At 43.4% G+C, this 26,217-nt stretch overlaps 1 protein-coding gene across 1 annotated transcript in view; it reads right to left on the bottom strand.

The window, feature by feature from the left end:
- The window catches only part of SP110 (SP110 nuclear body protein), a 37,698-nt gene that overhangs the window by 5,675 nt on the left and 5,806 nt on the right, over positions 1-26,217 (bottom strand). The window contains exons 4-16 of the mRNA XM_033111928.1: positions 25,127-25,363; positions 24,715-24,759; positions 23,771-23,854; positions 22,385-22,462; positions 20,446-20,514; positions 14,551-14,700; positions 12,633-12,713; positions 11,465-11,518; positions 9,189-9,254; positions 8,548-8,697; positions 6,551-6,619; positions 2,222-2,320; positions 1,612-1,754 (exon numbers count right to left, since the gene is read on the bottom strand). Coding sequence (XP_032967819.1) covers positions 1,612-1,754; positions 2,222-2,320; positions 6,551-6,619; positions 8,548-8,697; positions 9,189-9,254; positions 11,465-11,518; positions 12,633-12,713; positions 14,551-14,700; positions 20,446-20,514; positions 22,385-22,462; positions 23,771-23,854; positions 24,715-24,759; positions 25,127-25,363 — 1,325 coding nt within the window. The remainder of the gene's footprint in view (positions 1-1,611; positions 1,755-2,221; positions 2,321-6,550; positions 6,620-8,547; positions 8,698-9,188; positions 9,255-11,464; positions 11,519-12,632; positions 12,714-14,550; positions 14,701-20,445; positions 20,515-22,384; positions 22,463-23,770; positions 23,855-24,714; positions 24,760-25,126; positions 25,364-26,217) is intronic.

Genomic DNA, 26,217 nt, shown 5'->3' with positions numbered 1-26,217 from the left:
TACCATTCTGTAGCTATCTCAGGAGATTTTATAATACTGATGAACATTTTTATTCTTCCCTAATTTTTTGCTATTACAAACAGCCTCCCTGTACATGTCAAGGATTTCAAATCAGCATGGAAATGAGGGTTTCTACAAGAAATGGCATTGGAGGACCATTCTCTTACAAACTTGAATGGACATGGCCAAGGGTCCAGGACAAGATGGGCGAGGCACCACTGCCCGTGCTGGAGGTTCATACCTCATGGGAAGATCATGAACGGGATTTGTGTCTGGAGGAGGTATCTAAGCAAGTAAAGAAGGCTGAGGACGAGCGGCTGGTACAGCCAGCAGGTAACTGCCATTTCCACCTGGAGGGAGGCTCTGCAGAGACGAAGCTCAGTTCAAACACATTATTCCATTCTGGTGCTCCTCAGACTGAGCATGGGGAACTGAAGATGACTTTGTGTTCAAGCGAGGAAGGTCATCTTGCCCTTTCCGTTCTTGTCTATTTCAAGACCGTATTACTTTTCAAATTAGAGCACTCAATTTCTGACACCTAGTCATCCAAACATCCAGATCTTTGTCTACAACACATGCACACCATCAAGTTAACTATGAAAATAATGGCGGCATGTACAGGTACCAGTGTCCTAAAGCTGTCGTCATGATGATGCAATGTCTAAATGTGAAGGTAACTCAGGGCTGGGAAACTCGAAGACTTGAAGGTAAGCTTTTGGACATGAAAAGTCCGCAACATGGCGCCTGAGAATGTGGTAGAAATTCAACTGCTATTTACCTCTCTCTTGAGATTTATTCTTGGAGGACAGAGCAAAAGTCCTTTCTGAAAGAGATCAGAGGTCAATGAGTTAGGTTATTCAGGAAGCGTCTCATTTATAAATATCGAAGGTTTCACTTCCTAGTGAATATCTGTACCTGGACAGCCTACTGGGTCTCAAACCCAAGGTGTTCAAAAGAAAAATGAGCTCCCTTCTCCAATCAGTTCTGGACTTGGTAAAATCATTTTTCCTCCTGTTACTCAAACCCCAAGACCTGTCAGTTCTTTCTCAGTCCCTTTCCACCCTCTCCTTTTATTTTCCATTTCTTTCTCTCAATAAAATCCTTATGATGTGATCCCAGTGATAATTTTCGAGTATTGAGAGGATCTGTGTTGAGTTCTGGGATCACCAGTACCCTTGTTTGCTGCTCAGAGGATGGGACAGTGTGCTGGGAAGTGCAGAGAGACTGACCATGGACAGCGTGGCCTGGAAACCCTTGACCGAGGGGTCTTGAGGAAACATTTATCGGGTGGAGGATGCAGGGAGGCTGTGGCAGAGGTCTATGTCTTCATCTCATTTCTTGCCAGCTCACCCTACCCATAACTACCAGGCTCAGCTTCTGAAATCTCTCCTGACTTCAGAACCCTTTGCTTGCTCTTCAAGTTCCCCACCATCAGCGCCTACCTGCGTTTTTAACTTGATTCACCCCAGTTTTTTTCTATGAACATTTGGCTCTTTCTCAATCACACTGTGGAATCCTAACGGGAATGTCTTCACACCTCTGTTACTGACACTCCACTCATCCTTCAAGGAATTAAACCCCCCACCTCTCTGCTCCATGTCATTAGAATACCTTCATTAGCTTTTCTATGCTCTGTCCTCCGCAAACCACATGTCGCTTCCAGTGCCCTGAATTTGTGCCTTTTCCTGCAATTTCAAATTCTCTTGGTGTGAGCCAAACTCCCTCCTCATTCTGAATGCACTTCTCTGAGGATCCTGTAAGACAAAGACAGCCCATGCCAGGACCCACTCCAGCCTCTGAATTCGCCCGAACCTCCAACCCTCTGATTGTGGGGTTCCATTTTTCTCGGTCCAGAGAGGCTCCCCGTGTGGTGGGAGCAGGAGCAGGGAGTCCGGAGTCCTTCTTTCTCAGATTGAAGGGAGCCCCAAAATCTGAGTGGTGAAGGAGTGGGAGAGAATTTGCACTTTATGTGACACTTATATGTGGCAAGGACATGGTGATCAGTGTCACAGGGTCTATGGATGCCTTCCATGTGGGAATGGAGTGGCCTGGCCACCAGACGTATGACATGTTTGGAAATCCCTTCTTAACAAGCACTTCTTTCTCTGCAGCCTAGCTCACAGGGTCCATTTGCTCAACAATCACACACATGGGTACGTTCCTCCCTTCTAGTGATTCCTTCACCTAGGGGTTCCAAAGAGCAGAATATTAAGAAACTCACCTTTTCCCATTTTCTCCTTATATAAAATCCCCTTTGCCTCACCACAGGTCACAGGAAGTTCAGGAGAGAGGAAATCCACAGTTTCAGCTTCGTTTTTTTCTGAAAGTAGGAGAAAACAGTTTAGCTTTACTCAGTCTTCATTCTATCTCCCTCGTGAATTCTCCTTTCCCTGAATTCTAATAATAATAATGATATGCAGGAATCTTTTATTTTGAGTGGGAGATTAGATAGTCTACAGAGTGGTCTCTAATAAACAAAACCACCACCACCACCACTACCTCAAACAAAATATTTTGGTAAAACATTGGGCTTCTTCAGTGAATGTGTTTTAATTCACCAGCTAATTGGCCATCACCTAACATTCTTTCATCCCATAAGCATCCTGCTTATCCCGCTGTGGCCTACACAAGACATTTCTTTGTATTTGTGTAGCTGGAGGAAAGGTCTTGTCTGTGAACTTGTTGCCTGATTCAACCCTGGCCGGTCAGTGAGGCAGTTAGCCCTGAGGGGATAGTGTCACGCTTTACTGTTTACTGTCCCTTTTCATTTTACTGCTTCCCCCACTTCTTCCTCTATGAGTAAAAGAAACACTGGAGAACTCTAAGACTAAATTACCCATGGAGAGATTTGACAACTCAAACACAACGAGGGAATCTGGGTTTCTGATTCAGAAGAAGCAGTTGTAAAAGGGCTTAAAATAAATATCATCAATTTCTGCTCCCCCATCTCTCCAACCTCATTGGGAGTAAATTCATTAAAGACAACAGACTGCAGGACCTGTTTCTTGGGGGCCAGGGGAAAGGACTGTCCATAGCTTATGTTGAGTTACACAGGATGTTACATCTGGAAGAAGCTAGAACAACTAGTCTACCTCTCTCCCTTGTGTCCCACACTTATTGAAAGAGCCAAAGGGAAATCTATGACAAAGCAAGAGCATTGCTGGAAAAAGACCAGAACAGTGAAGAAACCGTGATATGAGCCAGACAGAGTCAGAGGGGAAAGGAGAGATCCCTGAGACGTGAGGGGGTGGTTCCCCCCAAAAGAGCTCCGAGGACGCCCAGCCTTGGAGGCACAGGGGCTATGCAAGGCTAGGTAGGAATGAAGGCGTGGGAAGAACTTCGTTCTAACTGCAGCTGGTACGCTTGCATGAAGTGGCCGCCTCCATCACTTATCTCTAGACCGTGCGCACTAACTCTGGCCTAGTGGGAGAGCACAGCCTTCGGAGCCAGGCTAGGTCGGCTTGTAATCCTGGCTTTGCAGTGTCTTAGCAAGGTTTCATAAGTGTGTGTTACTTTTATCCGAGTGGGGGATTTGCCTGTGTGACAGGGCACTCTGGACCACTATTGCAAACCCCAAGGCGGGTAGCATGACAATGGGACCTTCTGTAGTTTTCTGTCTTAGGGAACTGTCTTCCTAATTCCTATGCTAAGTATGGGTCCAATGAATGTAGATACCCCAGATATGCTCGCAAGCAGATTTGGGAGCAGGGGGTGCCTCTGGGAGCTCTGCTCAGCAGGACAGTGTGCAGAGCCATGGGCACAAGCAGCGAGCCCTCCATTACCTGGTGCAGGTGTTCCCCTCCCCCACCCGTCACGTGGGCCCTTGTGTACTTCTGAAGAGACTACCCTGTCCCTAAGGGAGGGAGACAACTTTCTGATCTGTTCCCCCGAATCTTGCGTTTGCCTCAGCCTTCCCCACTCATCTCAGCCAACTGGTCTTTAAGGATGAACCCCGAGGGGAGGCCAGCCTGGAGCTCTCCAGCATCAATTAGATCAACCAACAAGGAGGAGCGTGCTGTGAAAAGTGAGCCATTGAGTAACTAAGGAGAGTCCACAGAAATGGCAAGGCAGGTGGAGGAAATGGTAAGAAAAGCCTACCAGTGACAAGGAAGAAGAGAATGGGAAAAAAGTGAACTAGTGGTCTATCGGGAATTCTTACAAAACACAGGAGAAGGGCACAAGGTGAAAATTATGTACGGAAAGACATAGCCAGGGGCGAAAGATCTCTGATCTGTGCCTGAAGGGAGGTGATGTGGAGAGGTGTGAGTAGAGGAAAAGCAACAGTAAGGAAATGGTAAATCAGCACACACATTGTGCTGTTTATTTTCACAAGAACCTGTCAGCAAGGGAAGGCAGTGATGGTCCCCATTGCATAGCTGGGGGACTCAGGCTTAGATCTGGAGAGAGAATTCCGATGATCACATTCCATGAGGTGGAGCTGGCATTGTGTTCCCTAGTTTAGTGCTCTTTCCACACCCACCAGAAATGCCTCAGCAAGACTCCATATCATGGAATCAATAATAGCGCAGAGATACCTGGTGTTAAATCAGAAGTCACAGCGTGCGGGGGTGGGAGGGGGTGGGGTGGGGAGTGCTAAGGAGACAGGAGAAGCTGATGCTGACAGACACCCGGCAGCGTTTGCTTGGATTCTTGCCCACAGTAGTGTTTCCTCAAAAGACCAGGGGTACTCTTTTTTTTTTTTTTTTCAGTGTAAAGAACAGAGGACTTGAAATTTCAACACCTAGGTTGATTTTAGCTCATGCAAGTCTTTTATGTTCTAATTGACTCTGTAAAATAAGCTGAATAATACTTATTTGAGGTTTAAGTGGTAAAATGTAGAGCAGAGTGCTTCGCCACTAGTATAGTGATGTGTACACTTATATTGTTATAAGGCCCTCTGCATACATTTGTGTGGGTTGTGCACTGAGCAAGGATTCCATCTGCAAGGGGGCTCTGATTTGCATTAGAGGCATAAGCCATTTGTACAGTTCCAATACCAATCTTCCAGCAGAGGGCAGCAAAGGCCCTGGTTTCAGGAATTAGCTCTGAGAGATGTAGGGACAGTATATTGAAGAAGGGGGACCTTTTCCTAGTTCGCATAAGTGCATCACATGGGTAAATGGAGGCCCTGACGTTGGTACTCATTCTTGATAAAGAAGAACGAATAAGGTATTGAATTGACCTGAAAATTATTTCAGCATAAAGTGTGCGAGGCACAGAGGAGACAGGGCCATGAGCAAGACTGACCCACTTACTGCCTTCATTTGATTTTCACGCAGTGAACACAGTGTACAGACGGTTAATCACAGTTGTGGCAAGTGCCCCAGAGGTAAAATGCTGGGCTCCATGGAGGCCTGTCAGGGAGACATACCCCTGCCTGTGGGGCAGAGAATGCTTTCTTCAAGGTGAGGCCTGAGGATGTACAGCCATGGGAGGGATGAGAATGACGGGATAGCTTTGGGGAGGGAGTGTGTGTGCACGTGTGTGTGTGCACGGAGGAGGCCCTGAGCGGGAAGGTGGGTGAAGCATTGAGTGTCAAAGTGAAATCAGGCTGGTGGCGAGCCTTGGGGTGTGGGTGGGGATTGGGTTATGGGTGTGGGTTGGTTCTGTTTCTTGACCTTGGTGCTGGGTGCATGCGGGCTCTTCCTTTGTGTCAGTTCTTCAAGCTGTACACTTATGGTACATGCATTTTTACATAAGCACATTACACCAGTGCTACTCAACATGTGGCCTGTGATGAGACAGGGGCTTGACCAGGACAGAAATCAAGGCACTGCTTTTTCCACTGAGGAGGTCTTGCTATGAAAACAGTGTGTTCGGTGTCACAGTTGATTTACAAGCTCTGTATTTTTGCAGACCTGCAACAAACAGGTTTGTAGATGGCACCAGTCTGTAGACCCCACCTTGAGTAGGACCCGTTATACTTTAATCATAAGTGAAAGAGGAAGAAAAGCCAATGTGGCTTGTTCATAAAGAGGGAAGGGAGACTGACAAGAGAGAATACTGAGGAAGAAAGTTATAAAAGCAGAAGAAAAATGAATGCAGGAAAAGGAGGAAGAAGGCAGGACACTGGCCCCTAGAGGCACAAGAGTTCAGAGGGGCAGAAGCAAGCCCAGGGCCTGACCCACAGAGACCAGACCTGCACCCATGATGAACACAGGAAGAGAAAGCTCGTCCCACCCAGAAATAGGAACACTGCCAGGTTTTTCTCAGATAATTCCTAGAATGAAGGAAGTAGCAATTTATATTAGAACTTGATTCATGGGTTTGGTCATTCTCTTTTGATCATTTTTGGGTCTTTATATAGTTCTTTATTGAAGAATGCTTCCCAGTGCAGAAGTGTGAAGATTGGATATGTGCTGTCATTACCCTGGACTGTGTCACATGTGGTCCCTTGTTAGAATGGAGAAGACACAGGCAGAGCAGACCTAGGAGGAGGAGGACAGGACAGTGGGACGGGAGGCGAAGGTGGACAGGGGAACTGGAGCTTTAAGCAGCAGGCCCAGGCCCTGGGAGCCGAAGGGCCAATCTCTGCTTCTCGCTTACTTACTCTTTTGGGGAATAGTTTTCTGACAAGTTCTCGTTAAACTTGAATGGACGTCCTTTTTCTTTTTGTTCTCTAAAAAATGAAAAACGTTAAGTCACTTATACCTGGAAACATAGATTTACATGCTTTGTATGTCAACTATTTTAATTTTTCCTGTCTTTCTACCAGTTTAAAGAAAGAAAGATATGACTCCTTATGAAAGGAAAATCATAGCATTGATTAAGAAAAAATAACAAGCTCATATTAATATTTAGGCAGCCTAAAAATATTACAGAAGACAAATTTGCAAAACTATTATATATATAAATATATATATAATATGTAACATATATAATATATAAAATAGTGTATACATGTACATTTAATGCAAATACTAAAGCTAAATAAAAGATGTAGCCTTATAAATATTACATAGAAAGGTCTTTTTAAGGCAAAACTACAGGGCATAATTACAGGTTCTCAATGTTAGGCAACTTTCCCTGCCCCCAGGGGATATTTTGCAATGTTGTAAAATCTTTGTTTTGTCTGACTGGTAGAGGCTGGGGATATTGCTAAACATCCCAGGATGCACACTATAGCCTCCAGGACAAAGAATTCTCTAGCTCCAAATGCCAACGTGCTGAGGTTGTGAAACTTTGGCACACACCACACTGGAAAAGATAAATTGATTTGTCAAACTCAAACGAACAACAACATTCTCCACAACCAAAAATTTCCTTAAGTGAGTTAAAAGATTAAAACAAAATAAGAAAAATTGCAATAAGATAACAAAGAAAAAAATTCTATTTAAAACACAGGTATTTTAGTTAAAAATAGGTTAGCGGATGCTGGGGTAATTAATGATCCTCTCAAATCTCAGTGGTATATTGTAGGTCTCAGCAAACTATGGCCTGAAGGCCAAATCAGCCCAATCCCTGTACTTGTAAATAAAGTTTTATTGGAACACAGCCAAGTTCATGTCTTTATATATTTGTCTCTAGCAGCTTTCATGCTATGAAGACAGGGTTGCGTAGTTGCAATAAAGACCACATGGCCAACAAAGCCTGAACTATTTATTATCTGGCCCTTCTTAGAAAAAGTTTGCTAAGTGCTGGTTTAGAACAACATAGGTTTACTTCCTCCTCATGCTACATGTTGATCACAAGTTAGATGAGGTGCCATGTCACTGACTCTCATGGATGCTGTAGACAGAGCAGCCTCTGTCTAGAACATCACTGGTCCCGTGGCAGAGAGGAAGACAACACAAGAGATCTTAAAGCTTTGGTTTGGAAGTGACCCTCTCACTTCTGTCCACATTTCCTTTGCCATTGCAAGTCACATGGCCATTCCGAGTCCACAGTCCATAGAACCTTCTGGAATATGGGGAGCAGTAATACAACCTATCACAGCATGTTTAACCACATGCACAGTGCAAAAAAATTCAAAAGAAAACATTGGTGGAATATCATTCTGTGCTCTTAATTCGTCAAACACAGAAAAGTCTTATTATTTCTAGTGTTGGATGAAGGTGTAGGGAAAAGGGCGTCCATATGTTAATCAGAGTTAAAACTGGCAACAGTTTGATTATCAGTATGAGGTAATTTTAAATATGCAGACTCGTTGACCAATTCACTTCACTTCTAGAAATTAACCAGTAAGAATTACTATTGAGAATGTGTCCACTTTGGGGATGGGTGACACTCTCCCCACTGGGTCAGCTTGAATCGGAGAGGAGTCCCCAGACTCAGTGGAGCAGTGGCAACTCTACTAATGGAAATGTAAACAGTGGGCACTGGGCGGTGGTCATGTGAGTCCACACGGCACAGCTGAGGTGAACTGGGCCCTGAGGACACACTTACTTCTTCCACTAGCCATTGTCCTTGCTCTGGCCTCATGTTCCTCTGGTCTGCACTGATCCTGCCTTCTCCTACTGACTTCCCATATCCACCTGCCCCTGTGCCTGCTGCATGAGAGACCTTCCCAATCTGCCTTCAAATGGCAGATTCTGTCATCAGCCTTACCCTCAGGTCCAGACGTTTGGGCACATTCAGTCTTTGCCTTTTGGGCCCTTGTCATGATCTTTGAGATCCTGGTTGAATCGTCCTTCATTTGAGTTGCCTGATTCACCACTTGGAGCTTCTCTTGGGTTCCGTGCCCAAGTGAGGTGGTTCCTGGGCCAAAGAGTGATTTGTGAATAGTTTTCACTGGGGTCTGCTGCGAAGCTTTCTTCGCCTACTAGTGACTTCCCTTCTCATCCGCCCACCCCCACTCTATCAGAAATCCTATATCCCTGTACCTCACTTTTATCTTTCTATTTCTCTATAATTACTCCTTTTCAACCTTTGTGTATGTTTCTTTTTCTCCCAGAGTCACAGATCACCTTCTAGTTCTTTCTCCCTTCAACTCCTCTTTTTGCCTGTTAATTACGTGTAGATCAGTGAGAATCTAAGCTCCATGCCTGTTTTGCTCACTGGAATCAACAGGGTGTCTGGGTTCTCCATCTTTTGTGAGGAGTCCTTTGACTGGATGGCCTAGGAGACAGGGATGGGACTGGCCATGCCCCAGTGATACCCAGCTGGCCATGTGGCTGGAAAGGAGGCCATGTTTGTCATCTAAGTGAGGACCCTGTTGAACAGCAGGGGAGTGATGACTTCTTGCTTACCTCTCGGGAGATTTTTTTTCTGTTTTCTTTTTGAACTTGACAAGCTATGTTTTTTTCTTGTGTTTTCTAAAATAGGAAATAAAATAATCTGTTATGGCTACAAATATTGATCTATAAGCTTGAGATGTCAATACTTTATAAACCAATTTATATTCTGTCTTCCCATCACTTTAGTGAAGCAGAAAACTATGAGATCTATGTGAAAATTTTATTTGGAAATGAGAAAGATTAAAGAAAGAAGTAACAAAACATATTAAATTCTTAAAATTTCAATTGTGCCAGTTTTTCAAATTTATAACCAGGTCTTTCAAGCTTGAAGGAAATATATAGAATTATTACTATAATCCATAGATATAAAAGATTTTTTAGCCAAAACTCAAGGCCAGAAATCATAAAGGTAAAAGATAGATTTGTCTGTTTAAAAATTTTTAAATATCCACACTTCAAAAAACAACCCCACAATGTTAAAATAAAAAATGGGAAAAATTGCAATATAGTAAAATATAGAGGGTAAATATCCTTAATGAATAATGCAAAAGACAAATACTACACTAGAAAAATGTGCAAAGAACATAAATTGAAAATTCTTAAAAAGAAAATACAAATAACAAATTTACTTAAAAATCATCTTTAAACCACTACTAATAAAAAAGTATCGGGGTACACACTCTTTAAAAAGTTTCATCACATTGAGGTCGATGAGAATATAGCTGATGAGCACTCACTCAAGTATTGTTAAAAAGAATGGGAACAATTACATGTTCTGCAAAACAATTGGGTGACACATATGAAATTTAAGATATGAAGACTCTAACCAAGTAATCTCACCTTTAGAAATTAATTCTGAGGAAATTGTTGAACAAGTGTGCGAAGATACAAACACACCTGCACATGATTTCTATTTTCATACAAAAATTGGAAATAGCCTAACTGTCCACCAACAGGTGCTGATTTGAACAAACTGTTAATCATACAATGTGCTATGCAACTAAAAGAAAGGAAAATAGATATGCGCGTTAAATCCACAATGAAAAAGTGTTTATAGAATAGACTATATAGTATGAGTATATATATATATATATATAATATATGATAAATGCACATTTGTAAGGTATATAAGTAAGGCAGGGGAAGCAGATTAAGTAGACTTAACTTCCTGATTAATACTTTTCCGTACTATGTACAGAATTTATTAGGAACATTGTATCAGACAGGACAGGAGAGGCTAGGCTGCCACACAAACAAGACCAAATCTTGGTGGCTTAATGGAACAGTGTATTTCTCTGCCACACAGACTCTCCTGCAGGACTTGGCGTCTCCAGGGCAGCTGTCCTCTGTGTGGTGGTGATGAGATCCACACTGCCTTGCCCTTTGGCACTTCCCTCTTCCACAGACTTCCACAGTCAGGGGAAGAGAGTGTGGAGAGCTGTGCAGTAGATCTTATGTGTTTTGACTCAGAAGTAAAGCCTATCCCACGAATTCATTGGCCAGAACTGATATCATGGCCTTATCTTTGGAAAGGGCTGGGAAATGTAGCTTTCTGAGTATCCGGGAAGGGGAGGAGAATTGGAAATAGTGGAGAGCACTAGCAGTGCCCACCACACAGTATGCAGGGTGGGTAATGCTGGTTGTTTGTTTTTCTCTGGTCTCTTTTTCTTAGTAGTTAAGCCCCTGATGATGTCGAGCTGGATACTTGTCCTTCTAGAATAAAACTACATTTCCCAGCCTCCTTTGCTGTCAAGTACAGCTATGTACTTAGACCTGGCGATGAAATGGTAACAGAATAACTCAAATGCAAACTGCAGGGAGTGTCCTTCAATGGAGGAGGTGTGCCCCTCCTTGACGCTGCATTTTTCACTTTGGCTGGAATGTAGGGTTACTGGCTGGATCCCCAAGAAGGGGATGCCACATGCTGAGGATGGTGATGTGACAGACAAGAATGAGTGTGGGATTTCGTGGTGTATGAAGCCAGCCCCTGACTTCCTACCTCCATATGAGAGAGAAATAAGCTCTCTTATTTTAGTACTATTTTTGGGGGGGCGTGGTTTGCTGTCACACACAGCAAAAAAAATCCTAATGGCTGTTGCAAAGTATAGAAGATTTTTTCTGTTGCAGTGAAGTTAAATAACTGTTTTAAATAGCACATTTGTTGTTGTTGTTTGTTGTTGTTGTTTGCTTTTCTGGTTTGGAGGTCTTTTTTAGCCTGAGGGGCATAGCAACCAATGAGTAACATCAAATCTACCCTAACAGAGAACATGAAGGTTTTTTACACTTACGCTTTTCTCCAGGAGATTTCCCTAAAGACAGTTTACTTTCATTAGCCAGGTGATCTAGAAAGTAATATGAAAGAAGGTAATTTTTAAAAAAGCAAGCTTGTTGTTTATTGACAGCACTCTTTTCAGACAATATTGAGCTGACCAATCTTTGACAGTATTATTGTAGTCCGTTTCTTTCTGATGGAGAATCACGGCCCTTGAAGCTAATTCTAGGGACCTAGATGTGAGTCCTGTGCCAGCCAACCTTTACCCACAGAGTCTTCTAAAACCCAATAATCTCTTACATGTCTCAATGTCCTCATCTGTAAAATTGAATAAGCCGCTCAAACTTCTCCAAAGGTGGTTAAGAAAATAAATAGAATTTGTCCATGAGAAAATCTGAAGCATTACCACAGAAGGCCGTGCAGCGTGGGAGAAACAGCTGAAATGATTATTTGTTTTAAGGTGCTCAAAATTGAACACATTCTTTCTGACAATAATTAGGTATTGTTGGAGAGTCACATCTGTCATGTGGGAGTTCTGTAGATTTGTGACCCAAAGGCCAAATCACCCACAAACAGAAGAAGGTTCAGATTCCCGTCCTTCCCCGCACCCCCGCCCCCGCCCCCGCCCCAAGCATAGCGGTGGCACCGGGTATCACCGTAGTGTCGTGAGTGAATTAACATGAACCGTTTTTTTCTGCGCATGCCCACAATGACGTCATTTGCTGGCACTCGGTCGTACCATTACAGTTGTGTTTATGAGGAGATGTCCTTTCCCAATTTTCCCAGAAAGATCATGTGAAAAACATGGAGATTGGGACCCTCGAAAAAAACTTGATCCATGGCTTACGCACTTCGAATAAAGTATCAAGAATATGCTTGGAGCACAAATTCTCAGCAGTGGTAATATTACCCAAAAATTGGTTCTTAGGAGGAAAATCTTACTTTTTATGTATAAGGCACAAATAAATATGTACAGTCCATAAATCAATATATATTTGTGATATTCAACTATCATGGGGGGGGGGGTTGTTCTTGATTAGGAAAAATCATCTCCATGGGCTCCCTAGCACAGTGATAATGAAAAGACAAAAAGAAAAGGCTTGAGAAACTCTGGCTTAGAGTAACAGTTCTGAACCTGGGCTCCTGACAACCACACTCTGACACTTGCAATCCCTCATCCGTACCTTGCATGATTTTTAGCAGTGCGCTGGGTGGCTCTCGGGGTTCCTTTCCTTCATTCATTTTTGAACTGTCATCACTGACCTCTGGGAAAAAAAAGACATTTCTTTCAGATCTCAGTAAATACTCCCTGGAAAGTTTCATGGGGAATCTCCCAGAGACCCAGGAAGGAACTTGCACACTCTAGAGCTGAAGGCTGGAGGTTCCAGGTTTTGCTGGAGCCTCCATGAAGCCCTCCTGAGAATGCATCTACCACTGGGTCTGAATCACACTCAGGGGACAGTGGAGCAAGGCTGGTCAGCAGTGGTTCTTCTCTTAATGGAGATGTCCAGTGGGAGAGCAGTCATCTGAACCCCAGGACCAGAGTCTCAAAGTGAGGTCGTGAACCCCTGGGAAGTCCTGGAAACCCTTTCAGGAGATCTTTGAGGTCAAAACTGTTTTCATAACAAGGTATTTGCTTTTTGCACTATGTACATCTTTGTACAGATGGAGCAAGAGCCATGGCAGGTAAAAACTTCTGGTGACTTAGTACAAATCAAAGCAGTGTCCCCAAACCTTAGAGTAGTCATATTCTTCATCATCACTTACCATCAAAAAAAAAAAAAAAAAAATCCAGAGTTATTATAGAATCTTCCTGGTCAACCAGTAAAACATATTAATTTTATTAAAATTCTATCCCTGAGTACTCGTCTTTTTAATAGTCTTTGTGAAAAACTAGAAAGTACATATAAAACTGTCGCTGCATCTTGATGTTCCATGATTATCTCAAGAAAAATACTTGTGTGACTGTTTGAGATATAACTCCCTGTATAAGTCAGTGACCAATATTTTTCAAAAGATATTTACAAATCTTGCATGAGAAGACCCATTCAAAACACAAGATAACATTATGTATTTTATTGCAACAGAGTATGAAAAGTTCACTGATACGGCTTCAGATTCTACATTACAACTAACCTTTAACAAACTATCCCTTGTTGAGTTTTGGCATAGTATGAAAGAAAAATATCCACAGATATCTTAAAAGATTGTTAAAATACTCCAATCTATTCAACAATATATCTGTGTGAGGCTGGATTTTCTTCCTGTACCTTAACCAAAGCAATGTATTCCAACTGATTGAATGTAGAAGCAGATATAAGAGTCCAGCTGTCTTGGAATAAGCTGGACATTAAAGAGATTTGTAAATATATAAAATGATGCTATTCTCATGAATTTTATTTGGAAAATATAATTTTCATAAAGATATGCTATTTATGTTAACAGGTAATTCGTTTATTATTGCTACTTTTAAATACAGAGGGTGCCAAAAAAATGTATACGCATTTTAAGAAAGGAAAAAACTATTAAAATTGTAATACTCAATATATACCGATAACAAAAGATGAATACAAGTCATGTTTGACTTCTGCAATTACCAGAGGTGCTCTAAGTGGTTACCATCAGCGTCCAGACACTTCTGAGTACGGCGAACTACTGCATGAGCAATGGTGACCAAAGTGTCCACTTGTATATGTTTTTTTGGCACCCCTGGTATGTAAATATTTTAAAATGATCCGTTTTCATTTCTGATAAGGTACATATAGGGAGACATAAAGAACATAAACAAAAGCTCCTTGGGGGTCCTTCATAATTTTTAAGAGTGTAATGGAGTCTTGAGACCAAAAAGTTTGAGAGTTGCTGCCCTAGGCCCCAGCTCAGATCAGCTATACTCTGTGAACACAGCTGTTTCTTCAGCAAAAACTCCTCAGATGTAACAGGTATTTGTTTCCTCTCTGTCACTCTGTCACACTGCTCTGTCTTTCCCTGCATTGCTCCCGCCTTCTCCTACTGACTTCCCATATCTACCTGCCCCTGTGCCTGCTGCGTGAGAGACCATCCCACACTAAGCCTTCAAATGGCAGATTCTGTCACCAGCCTTACCCTCAGGTCCAGACGTTTGGGCACATTCAGTCTTTGCCTTTTGGGCCCTTGTCACAATCTTTGAGACCCTGGTTGAGTCGTTCTTCATTTGAGTTGCCTGATTCACCACTTGGAGCTTCTCTTGGGTTCCGTGCCCAAGTGAGGTGGTTCCTGGGCCAAAGAGTGATTTGTGAATGGTTTTCACTGGGGTCCACAGTGCACCTATTTGGACCTATTAGTGACCTCCCTTCTTATGCCCCCAGCCCCCACATGGTGAAATCTTTGTACTCCTGTGTCTCATTTTCATATATCTATATCTATATCTCTATATTATCATATATCTATAGATATAATATCTATAGATATGATTATATATAAATATATGTAATATATACATATCTATAGATATCTATATGTAAAATTTATGTGCACCTTTCTTTTTCCTCCAAACTCAATATCTGGCCTCACTCTTTGTAAAACCTGTTGAAATCAGCCAGATAAATTTGGGGGTATTCCAGAGCAGTGGGGCTTATTTCCTGGTTCCTGTCTGAGTAATGCCTGCTACCAGGAGGTGGCCACCTTCAAGTAAAAATAGCCAGGTGGTTTGCTTCAGCAGAGGAGGGGCCTTCTAAAGTACCTCTCTAGGGTCCCCAGGGCTCATGTGTGGAACCGGAGAGATCCCTAGATGCTTTGAGTGGGGAAAGTGCGAGGTATCAAAGAATTGAGAGGAAGGGACCCTATAATGGAGGATGAAGCTGAGACTGAGAGGATTTGCAGTGTGGGGGCAGAGGTTGGGTAAGGGTGAGGGTGGAAGGTGTAGGGGGCGTGTGCTTCATCGTTGAAAGAAGAGATCACAATTTTCAATGGCTGTGGACTATAGAAGCCGACCCAATAGGCTGACCATGGTCCAGTGTAGAAAGAATATCTCTGTGGAGGCCTGGGAGGATACACATATGGCACAGCCACAGCCCCTCCTAGCAGGTGGACAAATGGGCTTACTATTTATTTATTTATTTATTTATTTATTTATCCATCCAAGCGCCACCTCTGGAAGAAGCAAGAGTGGCTAAAAGTTAGAGAGGAGGTACCAGGACCCGCAGGGAGTTCAGTCAGTCATGGCAGTTTCTGAATACTTGTCCAAAAGAAACTGAGGCAACCTAAAAGCCTAAAATTTGCCTTTAATTGGCAAGTTTAATGTTTTTCCCCTATCACAAAAGGAGGGTTTCAGAGAAATAAGGACTGTTATAAAAAATAAAGAATACAATTTTTTTTTGTTGTTTGCATACAAGAGTGTGGTACCGTGTTTCCCCAAAGATAAGACCTAGGTGGACAATCAGCTCTAATGTGTCTTTTGAAGCAAAAATTAATATATAAGATCCGGTCTTATATTATATTATGTTATATAAGACCGGGTCTTATAGTAAAATAAGACTGGATCTTATATTAATTTTTGCTCCAAAAGACACATTAGAGCTGATTGTCCAGCTAGGTCTTATTGTTGGGGAAACATGGTATGTATATTTTCAGCGTGACTAAGTCTGTGTTCTTTTTTTTCTCTAAATTTTGTATCTTTTTAAAGGTGTTTTTAGTATTTTTAACAAAGGTGATTAATTAAATGTAAAATAATGTGACTCTTAGAAATATCCCTGTAAAATTTTTCATTTAACTACAATAGGAAGAAAGACCTATCTAGAAGGGCCTGGTATCTTCCATTCCTTTTGGTAGGTTAACAGAGGAAAGTCTCAGCAGGTCAGAGGGGCCCAAGCAGAACAAGCTGACACCAACCCCAGGACCCCGGGAGCTCCTCCTTTCTAACGAGGTCACTGCTGTGACCAGGGAGCATGGCCGTTGCATAGTCACATACATGTTTCTGTCCCCTGTCCTATAAACATGTAGAGTAAGCAGGAGTGCGAGGCTCAGTACTGGGACGCTGGCCATGGGGTATGCAGACCATCTATGCCTGTCCTGAACTTGGGATAACAAAAATCTGGAGTATTATGCAGGTTTTACTTCCCTGCTGCGAGAGTTCCCTCCAACAACCCTTAGTTTATATCAGCACCATATGCCGCTCGTGGTATCTGTGACTCCTCTGCATAACTAATAATAAATTCATCAACCAGCCCTTGTCAGATCATTCTCCAAATTATGGAATACAGAAAATATGGTTTCTTTCTTTTCATTTTTCATTCAAGAAATAACGAATGCCTCATTTGTGCTTGGAGATTACCATCTAGCCTCGAAGAGACACATTACATAAGTAATTACAACTGAGTATGTAGAATCTTTCCAAAGGGCCAGTGCTATAGGAACACACAGTGGGACCACTTTAGCTAATTTAGGGGTCAGAGGATGCCATCTCGAGTAGACACTGAAGTCAACACCAGTGATGAAATGGAGATAGCTAAACATTTATGGCAAGTAGTGTAGGATGAAAATGTAGCATTCAAAGAGAGCAGCGTGGGTCGACGATCAAAGAGGAGAGAAATGAAATCAGAGGAAAGAAAGTTGAGTTGGAGTTCTGAGTAGAAAGAGATGGAGTTGGAGGGGAAGGGAAGAGTTAGAGTGGAGAGAACTTTGACCATCACATTAAGAACTATGAGTGTTATGCTAAAAGCAATAGGAGGCCATGAACAAGTTTTAAGCATGGGAATAAAATCATCAGATTTTAGTGTAGGAAAGAGGAGATGGAATTGACAGAACTTGTCAAAGCCCTAAGGAAGATCGTCAAGTAGGCGAGGATCACTTCGTTTTTGGCTTGGCAACTGGGGAACTCACTTCCAGTTCAATAAATTCCTCCGAGGGTCTGCGGGGCCTCTATGATCAGGCTCCTCTCTACCTTCCCCCCTCCACCATTCTTTCTTCATCATCACCCAGCAACACTGGCCTTTCCTCTCAGTCTCAGCTCCTTCACACGTGTGAGTCCCTCTGCCTGGATTGTCCAATCTAAAGTGACCTCCACCCCAGGCTGCAAATCACTATTATAATCCTGTCCTTCATTTTCTTTCATCCTGTCATTACTATCTAAAGTTATCTTATTTACGTGCTTTCTAGCTTTTTTTTTTTTCTCCCCAACCAGCATGTAAGCTCCAGGAGTTTTCTTCCCCTTTCTTTCCTTTTTTGCATCATTTCTTGCTTTCTCTCCTATAAAAAACCCCACCATCAGCTCTCAGAATGGATACATACAGAATTAGTACTCACTGCATATTTGTTGAATAAAGGTCTGAATGATAGCTAAAAGACTACGTTTTAAGTGAAGATGAATTCAATTTCAGGCATACTTAGACTGGAGTGTCTATGGGAAACTTGCAAACAGCGATGACTAGTAAGCAGTTGGCTGTTATGTTTCTTGAAGACAGATCTGAGTTGGAGATGTAGATTTGGGAGTGGTCAGAACAGAGGTGGTGATTGGAGTTGTGAGAGTGGTTGACAAGGCTCAGGGAATGTTGAGTTGAATAACCTGAGTAGTTTACACTAAACCAAGAGGGCCCCACACAACAGGGTGAGAGGTAGGGAGGGAGAGAGCAGCTTGCCCTTCCTCCCTGCCCAGGAAGACCACTTACCTTTGGGGAAAAGGTACAGAACTAAATTACTTCTATGAAATACCTTAAAAGGACACCAACACTGGGATTTTCGACACTGGAATCATGCTAAAGATAAATTATCAGGGAAAAGGAGCTTTTAGGCCATTGGCTTAGGCTGCCCCCTGTTGCTCCGTGCCCCACTTATGTCTATCGTTGTCTATACCTGTTATCACCTCCTGTTCATTATTCAACCCATTGCAGCTGGCTTCTGTCTCCATTACCACACAAATTGCTCTGGAGTCTTCCAGTGTGGCCAAACCCAAGGTCCTCTTCTTTGAATTTATCTTACTCCCTCCGTGTAGTCAACCATTCCCTCTTTTTTTTTTGGTTTTGTATTTTTTAAAAGATTTTTATTAAAATATAGCTAGCGTACAACATTATATTAGTTTCAGGTGTACACCATAGTTATTCAACAGTACCCACCTGGCACTATATGCAGTTATTACCACATTATTGATTATATTCCCTGTGCTAAAGAAGTGGTAAGTCCAACAACCATCGGACACTGTACCATGCTATCACAATATTATTGATCTTTTCCACCCTTTTTAAATTCTTCAATTACAGTTGACATTTAATATTATATTATTTTCAAGCGTAGAGTATAGTAGTTAGACATTTGTATCATTTAGGAAGTGGTCCACTGAGTAGTCTCTATATATACTCATAGTTATTACCATATTATTGATTATATTTCCTATACTTTACGTCCCATGACTATTTTGTGACTGTTTGTATTTCTTAATCCCTCAACCATTCCCTCTTGATTTGCTGATTTGTGTTCTCTCCTGGTGGTCTTCCCTCCTCACTGGTCTCTTCCCCTCGGTCTGCTTGGCCAGATTCCTCTCCTGTTGGGATTTCTGAGGGCAGGACGACTTCCTGAGTTCTCTTCCTTTCTCCCATGGATCTGGGTAACTTCATTTTGCTGACGTCGCTTATATTTGTGTCTTTGGGCCAGAGTTTTTATTAAATGCCAGATTGGCATATTGTGGGGGAATTAAACTTCCCTGCATTCTCAGTGCTTCTGTAAGAAGCCCTAGTCTCCTGAGATACAGAAATGTATACAGGGAACGTTTACTATCACTTCCCCTAGAAACCTTTTACTTGTCACATACCATGAGAATTCGATCTATAGTTATTTATCTAGTTAATGGCTCTGATCCAAAAGAATAATAAACCTCATCTCCTTATATGGCCAAATGGTTATAGCCAGAACTAGGTTCCTCGGTTAAGACCCAAAGTTTCAGGAATACTGGAGCACTCTTTCCTTAGGTAATTACATGTCAAAAGGGATGAAGTACGGAACTTGAAGACATCTCTAAGTAAAAAACAAGACACCTGGGACTGCTATAGCCTTTGGAAAGACACATAAAATTAAATTACAAAAGATTAGGGTGAGGACCCGAGATTTTTTCAATCCTATCTCAAAGTAGCAATTTTTAAAAATCCTTTCAGGAGGAGAGGAAGATGGCTGTCCTTTTTCTCTGTATAAACCGAAAGCCCATCACTCTCCCTTCCCTATCTATGGAGTATCATCTGCCACTCATATAGAAAGATTTTATCAGCTTTCTTCCTGTTGCCTATGGGTCTGCACCTGAGGAATAGATGTTGCAGTGTTACTCTGGCTGTTGAGTTGGTTGTGAGTGTCAATAAAGAATTCTTTTCCCTGACCCAGGTAACTGTGTGTCTACAGTAGTCATAGATATATAAAAAACATGCCTATGCAAGCAGTCGGATAACACCTCATCCCTTCACAGTTCTTGGCAAAGCACATACCAGGCACAACTACATAGATAGTTAGCACAATATTGAAATGGACAAGTCAGAAATTGAATTCTAAAATTTTCCCCCAAATACATTTGCATCCTCTCTCAGCAATGGGCACCACCATTCACCCAGCCATTCAAGCCAGACACTGAAGAGCCAGAGTTGATTCTCTCTCTCTCTCTCTCTCTCTCTCTCTCTCTCTCTCTCTTTCTGTCTGTCTTATCATCAACTTTCATGTTATTAAGTCCTGTCAACTTGACCTCCAAAGTCATTTTGAATTGGCCCTCTTCTCTCCATTTCCACTGCCAGATCTGAATCCAGGCTATTATCAACTCTCATGGCATCTGCCCTCCAAATGATTGCCTTGTTTCCATTCTATTTTATTTCTAGTTCTTTGCACAGCACCAAAATTGGTCTTGTCAAGTTTAAAATTGGATAGTGTCACTTCACTGATTTGATCTCTTCAATGGCTCCCCTTTGCATTTAGAATAAAATTCAACTTCCCACACTTTGACCTGCAAACATGAGATGCCCCCAGCCTCCAGCCTCTTTTATACTTTCATCCTACCTTGTGGAAGGCTTTTGTTCTGTTGTCTCTTTCTAGGAGCTGACTGCACAATTCTTTTTCTTTTCTTTCCTAAAAAGAAAGGATACAGATCATCTTTTATAGCTACACAGATAGATCTGCCAACCTAATATGTGAATAATTTTCAGCTGTTACTTTTGTTCGTCAAACCACAGTGGCCAAGTCATCGGTGACTTTAGGTAATGCTGCTACAGGAAGTCATGGTGGGAGGGAATGTGAGAAGAAATTCTAAAGTGGCAGAGGAGGGAGATATGTGAAGAAAAGGAGACAATGAGCTTAGGTAACTCATTCTCGAAGCTTGGTTGTGAAAAGGACAGGGGCCATGGAGGTAGTTGAAGTGAGGTGAGGATCAAGAGAAAGGTCCTTTTGGAGCTGGATAGGCTTGGGCATTGGCTGTATGCAGATCCTTATGAAAGGAAAAGGATGAATTCTCAGGAGAGACAAGGAATCACAGATACTGTCGGGTGAGGTAGAAGGACTGCCTTAAAGAGGAGGGAACCAGAGGGGCAGCAACAGACACAGTTAGGGTCTGTGGGGTATGTAGCCCAAACCGAGACGATTTCCATCTGATTCCTTTCCATGAAGTGGGAGGCAAAGTAATCTTTTGAGTAAAATGGAGAAGGTGGGAAGGTCAGAGTTCTGAAGAAAGGAGCTCAAGGTTTGAAAGGAACATCACAGGGAGTGGAATTGCCACGCAGCGTGGAGGGATCATGTGCACAGGAATTGTGAAGACATAGTGGGTGCCCTCTGCCCTGCGTGTGCTGCTCCCTCGCAGTGTCTACTTTCAGATGCAGTGTGCAGACAACAATAACGGGTACCTGCAAGGCCCGCCAGAGAGTCCTGGAAGAGACAGAGAGTCAAGGCAGGTGGAGTTTCAGCAATGTCACTGAAACAAAGAATACTGGCCTCTAAGCTGGTATGAAGGAACGTGAAGACAGGCAGATGATGGACTGAAAAAGGGAAAGGCCAGTGCACTGGTCATTCAAATGAGGTTGAAGGACACAACCTACTGAGGAAACATCTTGTGAGGAAGAAATAAGGGCAGGATATTTTCGAATTAATTTTTAAAGATGGGGCTGAGGAGGACACATCAGAGGTTGCACAATAGCTGTAGCAGGAGCAAATGTCAAGGATTTGCTGTCAAGAAAAGGAATTCTTCAATTAATGATTGGGAAGGTGAGCCAGTCGGAATGAAGAAAGGGCCTGTAGATTGCCTTTGGGTATGGGAGGCCCAGAATTGGTGGAGGAAGACGTCCCTGGAAGTGAGCAGATGCAGGATTGGAGAGGTCAGTGTTTTGGATGGGCCTGTTATCCACATGTACCTTGAAGGTGTCCAGGGTAAGGGTAGGCCTTGAAATGACAAAAAAGCGCTAAGTCAGCCTTTGAGGCCTGCTGGGGAGTGGTGGGAAATGTATAGATGACAGTGATGAAGAAGGAGGGAGGGTTTCATTTGAATGGTTAAGCCTCCAAAAAGAGGATGGGGCAGCGAGGGGCTGGCTGGGGGCAGAGGGTCCCAAGGGTGGACATCCAACCTGCCTGCCAACACGAGGCGAGTGATAGCAGAGACTAGGAAGACATGTCTTAAGAGAAAGCAGTGTCCTCTTGGGAAACCAACTTTCAGTTAAAGAAAGAGGTGCGACTAATCCTCTAAGAAGTTGTGGATATAGGCGAGCTTGGTGATTTCACAACAGGCAGTTCCAGTGGGTGCATATTTCAATGGCCCTAAAGGCCTTCTGGTGTCTCTTTCATCTTCATTAAGACCTTAAAGGAAGATGCAGTGAATGAGAACTGCAGAAACAAATCGTACTGAGCATCACGCCTACCATCCCACAGCAGGCGCTCGTGAGCAGCTATGATCAGAAAAGCAGAGCACAGCTCCAGTTCCCCCTCCTGACACCTACAGAAGAAAGGCCATCTTTACCTTTCTTGTTGGCCAGTGTGCTGGATGCCTCCTGGGGCTCTTCTGGGTCATTGGGTTCAGGAGCATCATTTCTTACCACTGACAAAGGAAACGGAAGTCATTTCAGAGGTCAGCACGGGCTGAAGAGAGTGTGCTGAGGGAGATCAGTGGGAGGACAGGAGGTGGAGAACATTGTGGCTCGGGGCTGGGGACATGCCAGTCTTCCCGGTTCCCTGGCTCTGCCTCGATGCGATCAACTTGTGGTTATTGTGATCTTTGTGACCATCACAGAACTAGGGAACAACTGCCCTGCCAAGGAGGGCTCAGTTTGGCCCATTTAGATGGGCTCCCCTTACTCAGTGGAAGAAAAGTACAGGGGCTCTCAGCAGCTCTCACTCGGGTGGCCACAGTCAAGGGGAATGTCTGCCACAGGAAAAATACATGTTACTGCTTGGATGTCTGTAAAGAGATATTTTTAACCTGCTCTATCTGTGATTATTTCACCTTGAAAAATAGTGAAGGAGGCTCAGTGCCTTATATACTTCTGTATACCAGCAGGAGCCAGCCTGTACTTGCTAGCACTTGTTAACAACAAATAAATACAAAGTTCTTAGTTTTGGCTGCACTAAGAAAGACGAAAGGGCTTGAATCTGTAACAAACAAAAGCCCATCTCAGGAAAGGCTGCCACCTTGTTTACACGATACTGTGACATCCGTCTAAAATTCTGGCTGGCTTAGGAACAGGTAACAGAGGCAGGTGGCAAGCAGTTGCTAGATCTTTTAACAATTTGTTGCACTTCAAAAAATTTTTAGTAATATCAATTAAAAACAATGCAAACATAGAAATTTTGAAGGTTGAAAGTGGAAGTCCCCGCAGTTAGGATGGGGGCTGGGAAGGAGGACCGTCCATGCGTGTCCCAGGGCACTAACTCAGTGTTAGGGTTACATGGTGATTTTGCTTGCTTTGCATTTTGATGGAGCCGTTTTGAGCTTTACCGTATTGAAGTGGCCTCAGAGAGTGGCGGAGTCAAGCAGTCCTGCCCTGGCTGTCCTTTGTGCTTCGTCCTGGGTCCCCACCACAATCCCTCTGGCAGGTGAATTTTCTCCCTTTGCAGACCCCTTAGTGGTGTTTGAGTCCAGGTCCAGTGGGTAGCAGTGGGGCTTCTGTCTCTCGTCACTGGTACCCCCTCCCAGTCTACCCACCCTCCCTAGGAACTCTGTCTTCATCCAGGAGCTCGGGTCTCCCACCTGTCCAAGCTCCCAAGGGCTGGGTGAGCAGCCAGAAGCTCGGCCATGATGGTGGTCGAGATCAGTGAGGAGAGCCCTGCTCCTAGAAGATTCAAATGGCTTCTCCTCTTTGTAGACATGAAAACTAAGGTGGGGTTAAGTCATCCAGATCAAGATTACCTGAGCCATGGGCTGAGGAAGCACGGTGCACATGTTGAACATCTTCTTTACCTTTGGTTTGGGAGGTCAGGTTGTCACTGGACACTGAGCGGAGGAAGAAAAAGAATTTCAGGTCCCAGGACCAGCAAGCAGGGCCCAGAGTAGGAGGAACAAGAACAATCTATTCTAGATGGTAAAAATGACGGGGCCAACAGAACACTGAGGGTGGGACAGAGTGGAAGAGTGAACCATCATTTCATTTCAATTGGCTACTTACTAATTTAATGATGGGACTTACGTTTTTCTTTTCAAAATGTAGAAGATGGACTCTTACATTGATATTGCCTTTGTGATTTTGTTAATCTTACTTAGACGGTATATATTAGAGGTGTGGAGGAAACATTATTTGAACCAAATAGAACCCTTTATTCTAGGAACTGAAGAGCTCAGAATTCATGATACAATTTTGGCAGCACTCAATAATATACAGTTATATTTCAGAGACCCTAATGCCTTTATAATGATGGTTTTCAGTAGAGAAGTGACACAGTCTTAGAAACTAAATCAAGTCCAGCAGACCGTTAAACATTTTATCATCTTTTCTAATCATTTCAATAACATTGCTCTTACAATTCAAGCCGTATGAAAACGAATATGGTTAAAACTGAAAGGTCCCGTAATCAGAAGGCAAGCAATTGAGTGAAGGTGGCAGGTCTGTGTGGCAAAAGTTACTTGTCAGTCAGAACAGTGTGTTCTGAGTGTTGGCTGGATGGGGCATCACACTGGCTGTGGTGGTGTCCCTGACAAACAGTCCTGTGCCCAGTCGGTGGTGCATTGGTCCCCATTCCTTTTTCTTTGTCATACCCAGTTCTCAGGGTTCCTGCCACAAGCCCCCTGGTTGGCAGGTGTGTGTTCTCCCTTCACAGCCACCTTGAGCTAACCTGAGCCAGCCCCAAGGACATTACCTGGCACCGTGGTAAGGGGAGTGCTGGGCATCTGTTGTGAGTCTTCTTCATCATTTATGTGGGATGTTAAGTTGGTCATTGAAGCGAAGAAGAAAAACCATTACAGGTTACAGGGATAGAGTGCTGGGGGGAGGGGGAGGAGAGTGAATGGTAAAAATGACCAGGGCAGAAGGAGCACCGTGGTCCAAGGGCAGAGGGTGGGGCTGTTCCAGGGTGGAAGCAGGTGTTCTGGGCTCCAGCTTTACCCAGACCCCTGGCAGTATCCGTAATCCTTCTTGGAAAAGGCTGTGTATGAGAGGTGCGTGCATGGAAGGGGCAGATCAACACAAAGATGGGACCCTGGGCTTCTAGACACAGCCACAGGCATCCTAGGCTGGGGATGCACAAGTGTTGGACAAGATCTCTTTCTCACCTGGAATGGTCCTTCCTTCCTGGATGAAGCTGGAAAAAGCCTTGGCAGCAGGCCTGGACGGCTCAGCCAGCACCCTGAGCTCACTGACTCTGCGTGCAGGGGTCGGGTGCCTCACTGGGGGGCGCTGGGGTGGGAGCAGTGGCAGCAGGGTCTGGCAGGAGCTTCTTTCCGCTGGGTTGGCTGGGACTTCAAGGAGGATCGGCGTGTTTCTATTCCATCCTCCGTAGGAACTGACAACTGGGATTGGGGAAGAAGCACACGTGAGCACCCTAGAAACTCAGAACTATTTTGGGAAGGGATTTCTTTCCACCTGACTTCCGACAGGTCGGGGCACGGTGCATGGAGCCAATGCATCATCATCGTCGTCGTCCACTTGTGGCCTCTTTCTAATTTATGAAGTTGATTTGGGCATTTCATGCTATAATAACTGTATCTAAACGTCTGAGCTAATACCAAAGTAGTTTCACACATAAAGTTGAATTTCACTTTGTATTCAGGGATTTAATTTTCTTTGGTTTCCTTTAATTTTGGTTTCAGAATTTAGACAATTATGTACAATGCTATCATTGTAACAGATGTCCCTGTTTTAATACATAAACATGTCACACCTCTCTGTGACAATAAGATGAAATATAAATTTCTTTGCATAGCATAGTAGGACCTTTATATTTTGGTTTCTGCAGACTCAGCTTCTGTGCCTCTTCACTCGCAGCCTATGATCTGGCCACACCAAGCTTCCTTCCCATCCCCATCTTCCAGGCCCTTGGCTTTTCCCGTGCTGTTCCCCTGCATAGCCAATGTTGGGTTTGTCTTATGATTCTTCTTCATCATTTATTTCAGAAGTAAAGTTGTCTCAACCGGTGAACAGAAAAAGGGAAGTAAGGTTGGATTCTGGAGAGGGTCCCCCATCCCAAACCCACAGAGTCGCAGATCAGAAAAGATGCTTGAGCTCAGCCAGGTCAGGCGACACATAGTGTGTGTTCCCTCTGGCTGTCAGGCTTGCTTAGCACGGCCTTTGGGAACACAATTTCTCCCAGCTCTGCCCCGATGCTGCCAGGAACACAGGCCTACGTGTGGCTATGTCTGCCTAG

Source organism: Rhinolophus ferrumequinum, chromosome 8 (assembly GCF_004115265.2).
Source record: "Rhinolophus ferrumequinum isolate MPI-CBG mRhiFer1 chromosome 8, mRhiFer1_v1.p, whole genome shotgun sequence".
In the NCBI taxonomy this organism is placed as follows: domain Eukaryota; kingdom Metazoa; phylum Chordata; class Mammalia; order Chiroptera; family Rhinolophidae; genus Rhinolophus; species Rhinolophus ferrumequinum.
This window is presented reverse-complemented; position numbering and strand designations above follow the sequence as displayed.